General features: G+C 47.2%; 1 protein-coding gene across 1 annotated transcript in view; it reads right to left on the bottom strand.

Moving 5' to 3' along the window:
* The window catches only part of LOC148535189 (uncharacterized), a 45,917-nt gene extending 42,571 nt beyond the window's left edge, over nucleotides 1-3,346 (bottom strand). Inside the window, exons 1-2 of the mRNA XM_088464458.1 lie at nucleotides 3,305-3,346; nucleotides 1,037-1,093 (exon numbers count right to left, since the gene is read on the bottom strand). Coding sequence (XP_088320584.1) covers nucleotides 1,037-1,093; nucleotides 3,305-3,346 — 99 coding nt within the window. The remainder of the gene's footprint in view (nucleotides 1-1,036; nucleotides 1,094-3,304) is intronic.
* Nucleotides 3,347-17,825: the final 14,479 nt, after the last annotated feature.

Consider the following 17,825-nt stretch of genomic DNA (forward strand, 5'->3'; position numbering starts at 1 on the left):
TTGTGCTTGCCTGAGGCATGCACATATATATTCATTATAAAAATACCTGTGGGGGGGGCACATTTTGACTCTTTGCACTGGGAGCCATATTGTCTAGAAACTGCCCTGCATGTCATTATAGCTCAGTGATGCACATTATATTAATACCTGTAAGCGATTTAACTTGCTCTTCAAGATTTACATTTTATCTCAAACGACTTTCTATTCTTGACTTCTATGATTGCTTTTATGCATAATGTTGTTGGCTTTTGTTGCAGATAACTGAGTGAGGAGCAGGTGCACTTCATGTGCGAGAGAGAGCTTAAACCATTAGGTAGTTTCAAATTAGGGGATTAGTTGCAGGGAGCTATGTGGTTAATTGTTTGATAGGTAGTCAATCAGAGTCTTGCAAGGGGGTGTGTTGATGGGTTGGAAAGGTGAACTTAGTGGTGTGTTAGGCAGGGCTCTGCCTCTTTTACTTTGGTCTCACTACATCCCTGTTTTTTTTTTCTCTTTTTTCCATGCTTTTTTTCGACCTTTTTATGGGAAAGAACGGCAGTCCAGGGAAAACTCTTTGCAATACCATCTGGATATGCTTCCCTGCAGTACATTATTGTGGCTAACTTTACCCTACAGGGGTCAGCGGCAGTGGCTTTCTGGCCTGGCCGCATTTTGTTTTTATACTTTAGGAGTGGTGCTTCCTAACTCTTGCCGTTGAGAAGGGCAATTGGCCCTGCAAGTTTGTTGTTACCATCTTGTTGTCACTGATCAGCTGCCATTCTTTGCCAACATTAGTTTTCATTTTGGAATTGTAAATAAAAGGTTGATCTTGGTTGTCGGTGTCGTTATTTTTAGTTATTATAATAGGTGTTAAGTTACCTGCATTATTGGTTCACATCTGAATTGGCGTTTAATTGGGCACATAGAGACTTTTTGTCAGCAAATTTCACTGGTGTTTTTCATTATGAAAAACATAATTGTGTTGTTTATTATCCTAAATTATGTTTATAAGATTTGCCATATTTAATAGTTTTAATTTTATTTAGTGATTACATACCTGTGGTTGTCCAACACAACAAGGCTTTTTATTTTCAAATTTGCGAGGAGGCTCTGTCTACAAGTAACAATGAAAGCAAAGCATTATATACTAATACTGCTAGACTGGCATCTTACTGCATAGTCAGGGGCGTATTTATAATGGGTGCAGGGTGTGTGGTGCACACGGCCCTTGGGCTCACACCGCACACCCCGCATCCATATGTTTTAATACTTACCCCTCCGAAGTCCCGCGTCGGGCTGTAGCGCTGGAAAAACACCTGAAAAATGGCTGCCGTGGCCATTTTTGCAGTGTTTTGCGCATGCGCACTAGGAGAATCACTGGGAAAATGGCAGCCGCGCCATTAAGTCGGTGACCTGCTCACACTCTACTGCCCAGAGTCTACAGGTCCAGCACTGAGTGCTGCTGGCTGCCGGAGAGAGAGGAGGGGGCCTTGACGGAGACTGCACACGGGCCCCCTCCTCTCTAGAAACAACCTTGTGCATAGTAGTGCAACATGTCTGTTTCATTAGTTTATGTTTGACTTTTGTTAAAGACAGGCATAAAAATACTACTAAGTAGATAATTAATTAAATACTGTAAGTAAATGAGAAAGTACATAAGCCTTCTCTAAACAATTTCATATACAGTACATAGCTGGTATATAATGCCAACAGAACCAGAAAATGTTTGCTTATTCTTTACCATAGCAATTGTTGGAGAGACATGTACATCTTTTAGTAGGTGCCCAAGTGTATAAGGGGTCTATGTACTAAACCTCAGAGAGAGATAAAGTGCAAACCAATCAGCTCCTAGGTATCACTTTACAGGCTGTGTTTGAAAAATGACAGTTAGGAGCTGATTGGTTGGTACTTTATCTCCGTCCACTTTATCTCTCTCTAAAGCTTATTACATAGACCCTTTTATACACAGAACAGTATGGCGACATCCTGAGATGCAAACCCGAAAAAGAACCAACTTGCCGACAGTTACTTATATCTCATGAATGTAACATGTGGAACAATGTCTTCTGATTATGCCCTGCACTGTAAGATATGTTAGAGATCCGTATAATTTGAACTAGAGCACTACTATGGTTCATAAAATAGGGAACTACTATAGGGCATAACATAAACTATAGTTCAGAAAATTAACTAGGGCACTATTCAGCAGGATTAAATGAACAACTGCTGCTGAGAGATGTCTCTCTAGAAGCATATATAATATTGCTATGGGGCCCACATAGTTCTGGCTACGCCCCTGTCTGTGGTGTCATGATGTCACATGTGTTGGGGCAGCGAGGGCCAGCCCAGGACCAGAACTACCCTGCTAAGACTCTGTGTTATTATTAGTCTTTTGTCAATAAGAACATATGAGGCACTGTAAGACAAGATAAAGTTGCTTAATTTGTGGATATGAGACTCTGAGGGGTACTGTATATTTACTAAAGTGCAGGTTTTTAGAAGTGGAGATGTTGCCTATAGCAACCAATCAGATTCTAGCTATTATCTGCTAGAAGGTGCTAGATAAATGATAAGTAGAATCTGATTGGTTGCTATGGGCAACATTTCCACTTTTAAAAACCTGCTCTTTAGTAAATAAACCCATGGGTCTGGAATCTGGATAGGAGGATTGTCAGGCTCTTGACCTTACTTAATGTGCTTACTCCTTACTCAGTGTTGCATTGTCTTGAAGTTGCTTTACCCTGTAATGACAACAGATGTATTTTGCTCCAAAGGGTAAAACTGACTTGTATAGCCACATACACTACTGAGGGAGACTCTAGTTGCAGTGCAGGGTCAACACATGAAGGTGTCTATTCATCATCCCTTAATTTCTTCAAAAGTAGATTTAAAAAATTAACATTTTCACCTACTTTTGAAGAAATTAATTACCAGGCCTTTCATTCTAAAGGTAATGCAGGACATATCACGTTTATATATCTCCTGCTTACCTTTCAGCCCTGATCTGGCTGCGGGAACCTAAATTAATCAAGCCCCAAAATACAACATTTTCAGAGCTTAACAGCGAGAATCTTCGCCATCTTCAGATGGCCGTTTGTTCAGGAAGGAGGTCTGGTGTTGCGGAGACCGTCACTGCTCCGCTCCTTCAGCTGGATGCTGTCACAACTGACCATAGAGACCCCAGAATCAGACCCCGGCACTTAACTCTCAGAGTGTTGCGGCGCAGCTTCCTGCTTCCCCGCCGGTCAGTTCCTGCATGCGATCACTCCCTCTGCTCCCCGGCGGCTTCTGCATTCTGTTCTCAGCCTCAGGTCCGGTTTCTCACTCGTGGGTCCACCACGGGTCTCCGGTCCATGGGTGCGGCCATCTTGGATTGCCCATGTGATGTGATTTCCTCCAATAGACTTGCTTCTCCCTCTCTTCCAGCCAGTCAGCATCCAGCACTCCCTTTAAAAGGATCTTCATCGCTCTCACGAGTTGCCAGTGCAACAAGTCCCCTTAGCCTGTCTAAGTGAGCCTCCACACTGCACTCTGATAGTGTTTGCTGACTTCTCTGCTTACAGCCGCAACAAGTAGCTTCCACGCTACCATCCAACCATCTACGGCTCCCAGGCCGCGATAAGTAGCTTCCATGCTACCACCAACCATCTACGGCTCCCAAGCCGCAACAAGTAGCCTCCACGCTACCATTCACCACCTACAGCTCCCAAGCAGCGACAAGTAGCTTCCATGCTACCACCAACCATCTACGGCTCCCAAGCCGCGACAAGTAGCTTCCACGCTACCATCCACCACCTACGGCTTCCAAGCCACGACAAGTAGCTTCCACACTGCCACCAACCACCTACGGCTCCCAAGCCACAACAAGTAGCTTCCACGCTATCACCAACCATCTACGGCTCCCAGACCGTGAGAAGTAGCTTCCACGCTACCACCAACCAATCTACGGGTCCCAGGCCATGACAAGTAGCCTGCGCTACCACCATTCATCTCATGGCTAATCTGCTGCACCAAGTAGCCTGTACTACCACCGTTCACCTCACGGCTAATCTGCCACACCAAGTAGCCTGTACTACCTCCATTCACCTTGCAACTTCCTGGTCGCTCACAGCAGTGCCCTAACTACTAACCCACTCTCAGTCACTCCAGTATCCTCTTCATGCGTAGGAACTTCATTAGACCTAGTCTCCTCCAGAGGGCAACTGAGTTGAATAGAGCTAGTCCTAACCCCAGCCCGGGAACACAACTAAAAGAAACCACATCCGTGACAGATGCAGGGTTCTTGTGCGCATGTGTGAACTCTAGTCTACTCATGCGCACTAGCACTGCTGAGTCTAAAGTAGCTATTATAGGAATTGCGGGAAGTTATGCAGGGGTTTCATTGCAGCTTTCTTCAGCGGGCTTTCAGAAAGGCTTAAAAGATGACTTGGCTTCTCGAGATCCTGCTCCCAAATTGGATGAATTAATTTCCCTTTGTAATAAGGTGGATCTCCGGCACAGAGAACGCACTTTAGAGAGGGGCAGATTCGACCGGAGCAAACTTCGACCTGCTCCCCAATTCCATTCACCACCTGTGGGAGAGGAAGTTATGCAGGTCAATCTTTCCCACTTATCCATGGAGGAGCGACTGAAAAGGCAGAGACAGAATCTTTGCATGTATTGCGGTTCATCTCAACATTTAATTAAAGCTTGTCCCCTCCGTCCGGGAAACGCCCCCTCCTAACTTATTGCAGAGAGGTTAAGTTAGGCGTAGCCTTTGAATCGCCTAGGAAGTCAGATTCCACCACTCAAGCTCAAGCGACACTTCCGCGGGGTCCTACTGCCGTTCTAGCCCTTCTCGATTCTGGAGCTGCAGAAAATTTTATGACTACAGATTTTGTTCATAAATACCGGATTCCTGTTGAAACCCTAACTCGAGTGGTGACCTTAACTGCCATCGATGGTAGTCGAATTAATAGTGGAACCATCACCCAACGAACCAAACCACTTAAACTTACCATCTGGGTTCTCCACTGTGAGGAACTATCATTTCTAGTGATTCCCAAAGCCTCTCATTCTCTAGTTCTCGGCCTACCCTGGCTACAGAGACATTCTCCACAAATTGACTGGTCAACCATGCAAATTATCTCCAGGAGTACCAATTGCTTCAAGGATTGTCAACATCGGGTGGTTCCAGTTCGGTCCTCTGACCTGCAACATCCTGTGGGCCTGTCTGAATCCTATTCAGATTTCTCAGATGTGTTCAGTAAGCAAAAGGCGGATCTACTACCTCCTCATCGCAATTGGGACTGTCCCATAGATCTAATTCCTGGGAAGAACCCTCCTATGGGACGCACCTATCCGCTCTCACTCCCTAAAACTCAAGCTATGTCCGAATACATTGAGGAAAATAAAAAAAAAGGTTTCATTCATCATTCTTCTTCTCCAGCAGGGGCTGGATTTTTCTTTGTCAAAAAGAAAGACAGAGGATTACGTCCATGCATTGACTTCCGCGGATTCAATGACGTAACTATAAAAAATTGGTATTCTCTACCTCTCATAACTGAGCTGTTCGACATAGTCAAAGGAGCCACAATCTTCACAAAGCTTGATTTAAGAGGAGCCTACTACTTCATTTGGGATGCGATCGGGAAGCCAGCTGCCTTAATACTGACAGCCGGCTTCCCGACTGTCATATCCCGGCGAGGGTGAAATGCCGGCCATCTAGATGTAGACGCCTGACATTTTCCCGACGCCGGGAGACAGGCGCCCGGCATCCCGATCGAAGGGATGCCGGGCGCCGCGAGCGGACAGCCGTGGGGGGGTAGGGTTAGGTTTAGGGCACCCGGGGGGCACTTAGGGTTAGGCCCCCCCTCGTGAGGGTTAGGGATAGGCTAGGGGGAGAGATGGTTAGGGTTAGGCACCCCCGGGGGAAACTTAGGGTTAGGCACCCTCTGGGGGACTTAGGTTTAAGCAGCGGGGAAGGAGTGGGTTAGGGTTAGGCACTTAGAGGGGGGATTAGGGTTAGGCACTTGGGGGGAGATTAGGGTTAGGCACCCCTAAGGAGGGTTAGTGGGTTAGGTTAGTTTATACTTACCTTAGGGACGATCAGGATTTCCAACGCTGTCGGGCTTCCGCTGCTGGGAACTCTGCTTCTGTCGGCCTGCCAATGCCGGGAATCGAACCGTGCGGCCGGCGGTATTTCATACCAATTTCATACCAATTCCCTTCATTTGTATCCATCCCGGTGATGAATGGAAAACAGCTTTCAACAACAGAGATGGGCATTACGAGTATCTCGTCATGTCCTTCGGCCTCTGTAATGCCCCAGCTGTTTTCCAATTCTTTGTCAACGAGATCTTCCGAGATCTTCTGTATAAAAGTGTGGTCATCTACTTAGACGATATTTTGATCTTCTCTCAAGATTTGGCAAGTCATCGGAATCAGATTAAGGAGGTTCTTCAAAGGTTGCGCTCCAATCAACTTTACTGCAAGTTAGAAAAATGTGTTTTCGAAGTATCTAGTGTACCATTCCTGGGGTACATCATCTCTGGGTCTAATATTCAAATGGATCATGCAAAGCTTCAATCCGTCATCGATTGGACTATCCCTACATCCCTGAAGTCCATTCAATGATTTTTAGGTTTTGCTAACTATTATCGCAAGTTTATTAAAGGTTTCTCCACCCTGGTAGCTCCTATCACAGCTTTCCTCCGTAAGGGTGGCGGACCCAACCACTTGGTCAGTCGAGGCCACTTCTACCTTTCAACTCCTGAAACAGGCCTTCATTTCCGCTTCGGTGCTGAAACAATCAGATTTAACACGACCCTTCATTCTGGAGGTTGATGCCTCGTCTAAGGGAGTTGGAGCAGTTCTCTCTCAATGCTTCGAGGACGAGAAACTTCATCCCTGTGGATTCTACTCCCGGAAGTTTTTGCCTGCTGAGAGGAAGTAGTCCATTGGAGACCAGGAGTTACTTGCCATAAAATTGGCTCTCGAAGAATGGCGATATCTTTTAGAAGGGGCTCAGTATCCTATCACCATCTACACAGACCACAAAAACTTACTTTATTTGAAATCTGCTAATTGTTTGAAACCAAAGCAAGCTAGATGGGCGATGTTCTTCTCCTGATTCAACTACAAGCTCTCCTATCACCCTGGTTCACAAAACTGTAAAGCCAACGCTCTTTCCTGTTCCATGGAGAGTGGCTCTAAACAGCTCGCTGAACAAGTTCATCCCATCCTGGATCCAACTTTGTTTGCCGCTACCAACATCGCTATGACACCTTCCATTGGAAAGACATTTGTGGAGCCCCACCTTTGTAAGAAGTTGTTACAATGGGCTCACGCATCTCACTTCCCCGGACACTATGGCATTGAGAAAACGATTGAATTTATCCGGCAATCTTATTGGTGGCCTTCCATGAAAACAGATTTTGCTTCTTACGTCTCCTCATGTGTTAAGTGTGCTCAGCACAAAGTACCTCGACAAGCTTCATCCGAGCAACTCCAGCCATTAGCCATTCCTTCACAGCCATGAACACACTTATCCATGGATTTCATCACTGACCTCCCTCCATCTCAAGGCCACAACACAGTCTGGGTTATCGTGGACAGATTCTCCAAAATGGCCCATTTCGTGCCTCTCACTGGACTTCCATCCACTCCATTACTCGCTCAAAATTTCATTAAGGAGATCTTCAGACTTCATGGCAGCAAGAAATTGTCTCTGACAGAGGAGTACAGTTCGTAGCTAAATTTTGGAGGTCACTCTATTCAGCACTTCGGGTGAAACTTAACTTCTCTACCGGACCAACGGGCAAACCGAAAGGGTCAACCAAGCAGTTTCTTCGCACCTTTATCTCCTCTTCCCAAGATGATTGGATGGAGCTCCTCCCATGGACCGAATTCGCTCACAACAATCATTACCACACATCCACCAATTCCACTCCTTTTCTTACAGTGTTTGGTCATCATCCTCGAGTTCCAGATTCTCCACTTCTTCTGACACTGGATGTACCAGCTGCCAAGATTTCTCTCCAGCAGTTTTCTGAAATTTGGAAGAAGGTTCGCTCCTCGCTCGTTAAAACATCTGCTCAATATAAAAGATTTGCTGATCACAAGAGACGAGCGGTGCCTAGTCTTCAATATGGAGATATGGTCTGGCTCTCCACTCAAAACCTCAGACTCCGGGTTAGCTCAATGAAATTTGCCCCACGTTATATTGGTCCATTTCCTATTGCCAAGGTTCTGAATCCAGTAGCTTACAAGCTAAGACTACCTCCATACCTCCACATCCCTAATTCCTTCCATATCTCTCTCCTGAAACCATTGGTCCTCAACAGATTACAAAAGGATCCTCCTGAGGCTGCTAGTGTTCAAACCAGACAAGGACAGGAATTTGAGCTTGACAATATCCTAGACTCTCATTTTTGATTCAATCGTCTGCAATATCTCATCGACTGGAAGAGTTTCGGTCCAGAGGAGAGAATCTGGGTTAATGCTTCTGATGTGCATGCACCTGTCCAGAGGCCACTCGTCAAGGGGGGGTACTGTCACAACTCACCATAGAGACCCCAGAATCAGACCCCGGCACTTACCTCTCAGAGTGCTGCGGCGCGGCTTCCTACTTCCCCGCCGGTCAGTTCCTGCAGGTGATCACTCCTTCTGCTCCCCGGCGGCTTCTGCATCCTGTTCTCAGCCTCAGGTCCGGCGTCTCACTCGTGGGTCCACTGCGGGTCTCCGGTCCATGAGCGCGTCCATCTTGGATTGCCCATGTGACGCGATTTCCTCCAATAGACTTGCTTCTCCCTCTCTTCCAGCCAGTCAGCATCCAGCACTCCCTTTAAAAGGATCTTCACCTCTCTCACGAGTTGCCAGTGCAAAAAGTCCCCTTAGACTGTCTAAGTGAGCCTCCACACTGCACTCTGAAAGTGTTTGTGGACTTCTCTGCTGACAGCCGCGACAAGTAGCTTCCATGCTACCATCCAACCATCTACGGCTCCCAGGCCGTGACAAGTAGCTTCCATGCTACCACCAACCATCTATGGCTCCCTAGCCACGACAAGTAGCTTCCACGCTACCATCCACCACCTACAGCTCCCAAGTTGTGACAAGTAGCTTCCACGCTACCACCAACCACCAAAAGCTCCCAAGCCGCAACAAGTAGCTTCCACACTACCACCAACCATCTACGGCTCCCAGGCCATGACAAGTAGCTTCCACGCTACCACCAACCATCTACGGCTCCCAAGCCGCGACAAGTAGCTCCCACGCTACCACCCACCACCTTCGGCTCCCAAGCTGCGACAAGTAGCTCTCACGCTACCACCAACCACCTCCGGCTCCCAGGCCGCACCAAGTAGCCTGCGCTACCATCATTCACCTCACGGCTAATCTGCCGCACCAAGTAGCCTGTGCTATCACCATTCACATCACAGCTAATCTGCATTCACCTTGCGACTTCCTGGTCGCTCAAAGCAGTGCCCGAACTACTAACCCGCTCTCAGTCACTTCAGTATCCTCTTCATGTGTAGGAACTTCATTAGACCTAGTCTCCTCCAGAGGGCAACTGAGTTGAATAGAGCTAGTCCTAACCCCAGCCCGGGAACACAACTAAAAGAAACCACATCCGTGACAGATGCAGGGTTCTTGTGTGCATGTGTGAACTCTAGTTCACTCATGCGCACTAGCACTGCTGAGTCTAAAGTAGCTATTATAGGAATTGCGGGAACTGTTGATCTTCGGATCAGCTGTCTCTGCACCAGAACAATGTAGAATTGCCCCAGTGATTTTGTATCCACCACTGCCACTCGCAGCGAGTTGAATACTTAATTATCTGGGAGCCATTGACATGTTGAATAGCCACCTAAGTACATCAAGTATTTCAAACAACTTTCTGAGCACAACATTGGAAAGTGACAGGCTGGCACCCAGAGGAAAGGAGAAGACTGGAGAAGAACCACCCCTACTGTTGACTCTACCTCACTAACAAGTGAGAGTGCAGTGCCAGGGTCTGGGGGAGTTCCTGCGTCAGCTTTGGTCATCAGTAGTCCCTGCTGGCACTGATAGAGTAGGGATGGCCATCATCGATGGTTTATGGCCGATGTCGAATGCTTTTACCATCAATTGGGGAGAACCAGATGGTTTTCCTCCATCAATGGTAAAGCATAACCGAATGTTTTTTTTTTTAGCAAGGTATCGGGACTGAGTATAGCTCCGCCCCTGTCACCCATGATGCCCCGCCCACAGGTTCTGATTGGCCCATGGGCCAGTCAGTCAAAGAACAGGGATATCCATCAGTTGGTGAAACCATTGATGGTCATCCATTGCATAGTTGGTTACCATCAATGGCCACTTGCTAATTCGCCATCAATGGTAACCATCGATGGTAACCACACCGATAGCCATCCCTATGATAGAGACATCCTTCTTTTTTTTTATGGACTTAGCAGCGACCTCCAGTGGCTGGTGCTCTTCGGCAGCCACCTAAAGTGGCCTAATGGTAGCATTGGCCCTGAGTGAATGCTGCAAATCGGTAGATTCTACAGTGAGTGCAGTTAGCATTCGAAACGATATGAGATAGTTGCAAAGTTTAAATGCACATTTTCATTATCATATCTCTTTCCATATATGTATCCACTTACAGGAATAGCAATTAAGCACATATACAGTATAAATCCAATTCTTAGGGGCATTTATCGCTGTAACAAAGAATCCTTATTCACCCATACGTATTATAATTGTGAGTTGCCGGAAATTACCCGTTTTCCGGGAGTGGCCAGCCCAGGATCTGCGTTGATGAACGCAGTATGATCAGTGTGATCGCTCCCCCCCACAGGCATAGGAGACTGCTGTGTGCTGGGCTGCTGTGAGGGAGGTGAGGGGGTAATCCTCTGGTAATTTTTACCTGCCCCCCCCCTCTCAGTGCCCTGACCATAGCGACCATCGACCACTGATGGTCGCGATGGTGATCCCAGCACTGTGACCTCTGTCATAGTGCTGGAATCGTAAATGCAGCAGGGGGTGTCATACACCTCTGGTGCAGTTGCATTATTGCAAGGACGCAATTGCAATGCTGGCTGCATGCAGCTTTTCTTGCTGAATCAGGGCCTGCTGCTGCTGTTGGAAATGGAGGGACCACGGCAGATATGGAGATATTTGCTGCAGTTCCATCATGGTATATTGGGATGATACTTAAAATTTACAGGGGATATCCCACAAAATATTATTTCATAAATAGACCCTTTAACATGTATTTTCCCCCTATAATATCACATGTCTAATATACCTTGGCCAACAATATCTAATCCATGCTTGCTGGCTTTCTGGCTGCCCCATTCGGGAGAGTCGGCAAGTATGAATTCTAATCCCTTTATTTAAAAATATTGATGTTGGAAGTATAACTGGGGTCCCTAGACATATAAAACATGCCTTTTTAAGAATATGGTGCAGTGAGCAATTTCAATTTTATATTTTCAGGCTAATATCTGACAAGTTCCTATGGGTTACAGCACATCATTGTGCTGTAATTCATGGCAATTTATGGGGCAGCACAGTGGCTGAGTGGTTAGTTTTGCTGTGTCATAGCACTATGGAGCAGGGTATGTATGTTTGTTTGGTAGGGAATTTAGACTGTAAGCTCCAACGGGGCAGGGGTTGATGTGAATGCTTACATATTCTCTGTACAGCACTGGGTAATGTGGTGGTGCTCAGGGGCATTTCAGGAGAGGAGGGAGTCCGTGTGCCGTCTCTCTCTGGGGCCCCCTCCTCTCTCTCCGGCAGCACATACTTGCCTGCCCTTCCAATTCGGCCCGGGAGCCTCCCAAAAATCAGGTTCCGCTCCCGGCCCCCCGGAAAGGTAGACAAGCCTCCAGGCAGCAGCTGAACCATCCGGCCCTCCCAGACTGCAATAGAAACCCCCCGCGGCTGAATCACGTCATCATGGCCGGCCCCTGCTTCACAATGCCCTTAACTTCGGCATTGAGAAGAGGGGACGGGGCTACAATGACGCGATACTGCGGTCACGCCCTTACTCCGCCCTCGCTGCCACTTCATCTCCCTCAAAACGCCCCCTTTATGCCGCACCACGTCCCCCGCCGAAGAAGACTGGCTTCTGCCTCCCGGAATGCTGGCCCTGGATGTCGGCAAGTATGCACTGAGCGCAGCGCCACAGCGGTAGACTCTGGGCACTAGTCTGTGTTTTTCCTACTGTTCATGCACAAAACGCCGGGAAAATGGCCGCAGTGGTCATTTTCCAGGTGATTTTGATAGCACTGATACCGGCAGCGATGTGGGATTCCAGAGGCAGAGTGGTAAGTATTAAAAATATGGGTGCGGGGTGCACCCATTTAGATACACCCCTGGTGGTGCTGTATAAATAAACAATAAAAAAATTGCCTTATGCTACTCCCTTATAATTATTTGTCATATGACAACAAAATATTTACAATACACTTTTCTGTCCTCCAGTTGCTGGGACACAATTGACGATATGGAACCGTACAATATGACAACACAACACTTCCAAATATAAAAAATGTGCACAATTAAACACAGGGAGAACCATCTTTATATTGATGATTTGATGTTAATGTTTATGGCCATTATTCCTCCAAATAGCAATTTGCATGTGATTAGTACAAAATCTTGTTATATAAACAATACATAATGTAGTTAGCATACTTACTGGAAATGCAAATGTCTCAGAAATGACACAGAGCCAGAAAAGAATAAGCTTCATTTTTATATGTTACTGTGGACAAAACACAACAATTACAGGTTGTCTAGCAGTTAAGAATTTATATTTTTTACAGTTGTTGCTTTAATATCATTATGAACCAGAACAAAGAATATGTTTATGCAGGGTATTATGCAGGGTATTATGCAGGGCATTATGCAGGGTATTATGCAGGGTATTATGCAGGGTATTATTTGCACTACGGGGCCTTTTTCTCATATCACCCCAAAAAAAAACATTTTTCCAGAGCACAGCGGCTGTACTTGTTTAATTGGCATTTCCCTATGCTTTCCACCTGGAAGCTATCACAGGAGTAGGCTACCAACGGCTATACTCGTTGATAGCCACTAATAACAAAAAACCCTAAGGGGTATATTTACTAATGTTCGATTTTGAGCTTTGTGTGATAACCTTTAGTAACCTAGCGGTTTTCACCATTGAAATCAATGGTGGGAACCGTTCATTGGCTGTGAGAGTGGGGGAGACTCGCCTTTCTCAGCCAATGAACTCTCAGCCAATGCATTTCAAAGTGAAATGCCACAGCTAAGCTGTCATTCGGGAAGTCCTTGGCTCTGGACTTTGTATTTTTTTGTTTTAAGAAGACACGAATGCCTACATGGAGAAGAGGACGTGTACAGGAATTTTTGGGTTTAAATGAGAGTATAATAAAGTTCTACTTTCAATGTGTGTGTCTTGTGTTTATTTTAATATTTATTTTTCAGGTGAACTAGAGGTACCAGCGGCCCGTAATGCCCCACATGCTGGTACTTGTGGTTCTCCAAGTACCAGCATGCGGGGGAAGCTTGCTGGGATCTCTAGTCCTACTGTAAAAGACAATATTTTTTTGTCTCTATTTTATACACAATCAACCTGGCACCCTTCGGCCAGTGGTGCTGGGGATAGCCCCAGGCTAACAGCCCAGGCCTGGGGCACCCTGGAGAGGGGGAACCTCTGTTTTGGGGGTCCCTACCTCCCCAGGGATCCCAGACCTGGGCTGACTAGCGGTCAGGTATAATGCTTTGGCCGGGGGACCCGGTGAAAGGGTACCCAGGCTGTGGTATTACATCCAGGCTCGGCAACAGGGGAGACTAAGGGGACACCCGTACTGGGCCCTGAGGTCAAGAGGGGCCCCGAGGTCCAGACAAGAACCATAGCCACCACCGCTCAGCCCCAGCTCCCTTGTAGCCTGGCGCATGCAGCGCTGGGCTCTTCCAGGTGGCTCAGCTGCAGCCCAGGCATGACCTTTACATCATTAGTCACATGGCCGCACATCTTCCCTGCCCGGGCAGGGATGGATCCCCGGCCAGCCATTAGTTTGTAAGTAGTTGAGGCTGCTGTTAGGGCTGGGGATGGTAGAAGGTGCAAGGGGCAGATGAAGCTGACGGGGGCTGGGGGTGGAAGGTGATGGGCTGGACGCAGAGGAAGGTGATGGTGCCTGGTGACGGAGGAAGGTGATTGGAGCTGGGGCAGAAGGTGACAGGGGCTGGACGCAGAAGAAGATGAAGGGGGCAGAGGAAGATGAAGGAGGCTGGGGCACAGGAAGGTGCAGGGGGCACAAGGTGACAGGGGCTGGAAGCAGAGGAAGATGAAGGGGGCAGAGGAAGATGAAGGAGGCTGTGGGCAGAGGAAGGTGATGGGGGCTGGGGGCAGAAGCTGACGGGATGGAGGCAGAGGAAGGGCATGGGGGCTGGGGGCTGGGGGCAGAAGGGGACAGGGGTTGGAAGGTGATGGTGCCTGGGGACGGAGGAAGGTGAAGGGGGCAGAGGAAGATGAAGGAGACTGGGGGCAGAGGAAGGTGCTGGGGGCAGAAGGTGACAGGGGTTAGAAACCGAGGAAGGTGATGGTGCCTGGGGACGGAGGAAGGTGAAGGGGCAGAGGAAGATGAAGGGGGCTGTGGGCAGTAGAAGGGGATGGGGAGCTGGGGGCAGAAGGTGATAGGGGCTGGGGACTGAGGATGGGGTCTGGGGACGGAGAAAGGTGATGGGGGCTTCTGGGCTGAGGATGGTGATGAGAGGCTGAATTTGAGGAAGGTGATGAGAGGCTGACGACTGAGGATGGCTGGCTGCAGACACATCCCTCCTACCCCTGAGGCATCCACAGCACTGACATCAAGAAGATCTTGCAAGAGACTGCAGACAAGAACTACAGCCTGCATCATCAGTGACAGAGAGATAGTGTGGTAAGTCATAGTGTATTTTTACTTTATTTAAAGGCTGTCATATCTTTCAGTTAACATTCTCATCAGGGGCGTCTTTAGAGGGGAAGGGGCCCCCCGTCACGGGCCCCCTCCTCTCTGGCGGCTGCCCGGCCACCACAGAATCAATAAACTCTGGGCACTAGAGTGTGCCCAGAGTCTTTTGTGCATGCGCAGATCGCCGGGGAAATGGAGTGGCCACCATTTTCCCAGCAATTTCCTCAAAACACTAGAAAAATGCCCGTGGTGGCATTTTCCGGCGTTTGAGCAGCGCTGGGAGACCCAACGCGGGACCTCGGAGAGGTACGTTTTACATAATATGGGTGCAGTGTGTGTGGTGCGGGCCCCCTCTGGACCCAGGGGCCGGTGTGCACCGCACAGCCTGCACCCATTACAGATACGCCCCTAATTCTCATGCTTCACATAACACACATAGTGTACTGAGCCCCGAGATTTCTGTTGCCAGCCCTGATTACACCCCCGCTAGAAAGAGTCGGGTATTGGTTTTGGAAAATACGAGGGACCCCTACGTTTTTTGTTCCCCGTATTATCAAAACCAGAATTTTCAAAAATTCAAGCATGAAGCAGGTCTATTATTTTGAGGATTTGAAGTTTGTACTTGTGTTTGATTTGGTGCTTGTTTTGGACATGGGCATGCAAAATCAAACAAGAAATCATTGTTCAAAATGTAACCAAATCGAATTTGATTTAGAAAAAGCTTCCAAAAATCTAATTTTAGTAAATGTGGGATTTTGACAGGGATTTCTACATTCGATTTGATTTGATTTTAGGTGAGCTTAATCGAACATAAAATCGTATGCAAAATCGAACTTGGATAAATACACCCCTAATTATCTGTTTCAATGGAATTAGAGTTTTTCATGGTTTAATAAATAGACCCTTAAGGCCTCTGGTTATCAAAATGATTGTGTCACTTATCGCTGCAATTTATCTATAAAATATCGTAAATTCTAGGGGCAAATGCAGGATTTCTAGAGGAGGGCTTCCAAATGCTTGATTAAGAGTGAGTGTGGCACTTAATAAGCTAGTCTGCCTTCTACAAGCAGAAGCATCACAAAGAGTGGTGACACACGGGCAGCACCTACTGTCCTGCAAAATGGGTGTGATGTTTTCGAGGCGTGACCGCGTGTCATGCCCCTGTCCTTGTCATGCTGGGGAGCTTGCCCAGCGTTCCGGGAGCTGATGGGCAGCCCCTAGCTTCTCCCAGCACAGTGTTGATGATGAGCGTCACCATTACCACTGCATCGCTGTTTGGTGACACTATACGCGGGGATGACACCAGCAGAGCAGCTCACTGGCACGGATGGTGTCACCCATTGCAGCCCGTACCCCCTGCACCCCCTTGTGATGGTATACTTTAGACATATACAAGGTCAGCTATCACTGTAAGGTGTTAAAATGCTGCAGTAGGGTCAGTTTGCATGATTGAATGTATTTTTTTCCCAGAATGTAGGCACAATAGAGGTTATATTCAGATGGAGAAACTGCACCTGCGATAGGGCAGACACAGATGTGTCCACATACGTACATCTATCCTCCGTGCGCTACAAGTCGCGTTACATATATTGCGTGAGTGCCGTGTGACTCGGTAGTGTTGAGCGTCTTTTAATTCTTTTTTATTATATTAACACTTATTGATTCATCTTTAACACATCTATACTTTACACTTCACTATCACCTTTCTTCCATTTTTCGTGTGATGCCCTGGGAGTGGTCCTTGGCTGGGTTCTTTTGGGCTGCTCTGCACCTCGGAAGTGAACCTCTTAAAGTTAGGGATGCCGGTATAGAGGAGCCTTGACGTTGGCCTGGCGCTTAATCATATATTTGCAAATGTATATAACTAATACCTCTGAATTTCTATTATCATGTAGGATTCAAGTATTTTTGCCAATATTGCTGCAGTGTGCTGGAGGGAATATCATCTTTTTTTTCTGTGATTCAGTGTAAACCCCGCCCTTTACAAGCACCTGGGCAATATCATTAAGCTGATTTGAGCGACCACCATACTTTCTATATGTAGTGTTGAGCGTCTTGTCATTTAACTTTTTTCTTGATATGCATCTTATTCACAAAATGATGCAAACTGGATGAACAAGCTTCTGCAGAATAAAATGATATGTGGCATGCCTATATTCTCTGTGTGACTGCGGTTATATCTGCATGCGAAACGCTACATTACAGTGTCAGCAGCTGCTTTGTGAATAAGACGCATTTGAAGGGAAAAGTTGCACGAAAAGATGCTCAACAACAAGTCACATGGCGCTCATGCAATATGTGTATCAAAACTTGTAGCACACGGAGGATAGATGTATGTGGACACTCCTGTACCTGCCCTATGGTAGGTGCAGTTTCTCCATATGAGTATGGCCTCCTATGTGAGTGGCTGAGCATCTCTGTACACAACCACTTTGAACGACATGCCTCCGACACTACTATAAGATTCTCCAAGATCTGTGTGCATCTTTTTAGCCCAGGAATGCCCCTTCCATTTCTAATACCAGGCGTCTAAATCTTTACTGCGACTCTGTACATACAAAATCGGGACACATGCGCAGTGTGACTCAGATGCATTACAGTAGCGCACGTAGGGAGGTTTCTGAGTACCCAGAAACCCCCTTGACAGACTGGAGTGCAGACACCATATTCTTAAGCCCCGCCCCCTTGTGGTAAATTGTTTGCGATTAGCGTGTTGATAATGGAGGAGGCGGAGCCAATATGACACAATTTCATTAGAATCGAGTCATTTGGCCCCGCCCCGCTCCCGATTGACCCGCGAATCGTGGCATTTTACCACGAGGGGGAGGGGCCTAATTACATGGTGCCAGCCTGCTAAGTCCTGTACCAATCAGATCTGCTGCAAGGTAAGTTTGTTTGTAATGTATATGTGACATATGTGTGTGTGTGCAAGGTATG

This window comes from Taudactylus pleione, unplaced genomic scaffold (genome assembly GCF_031769625.1).
Source record: "Taudactylus pleione unplaced genomic scaffold, aTauple2 ptg000055l, whole genome shotgun sequence".
Classification (NCBI taxonomy): domain Eukaryota; kingdom Metazoa; phylum Chordata; class Amphibia; order Anura; family Myobatrachidae; genus Taudactylus; species Taudactylus pleione.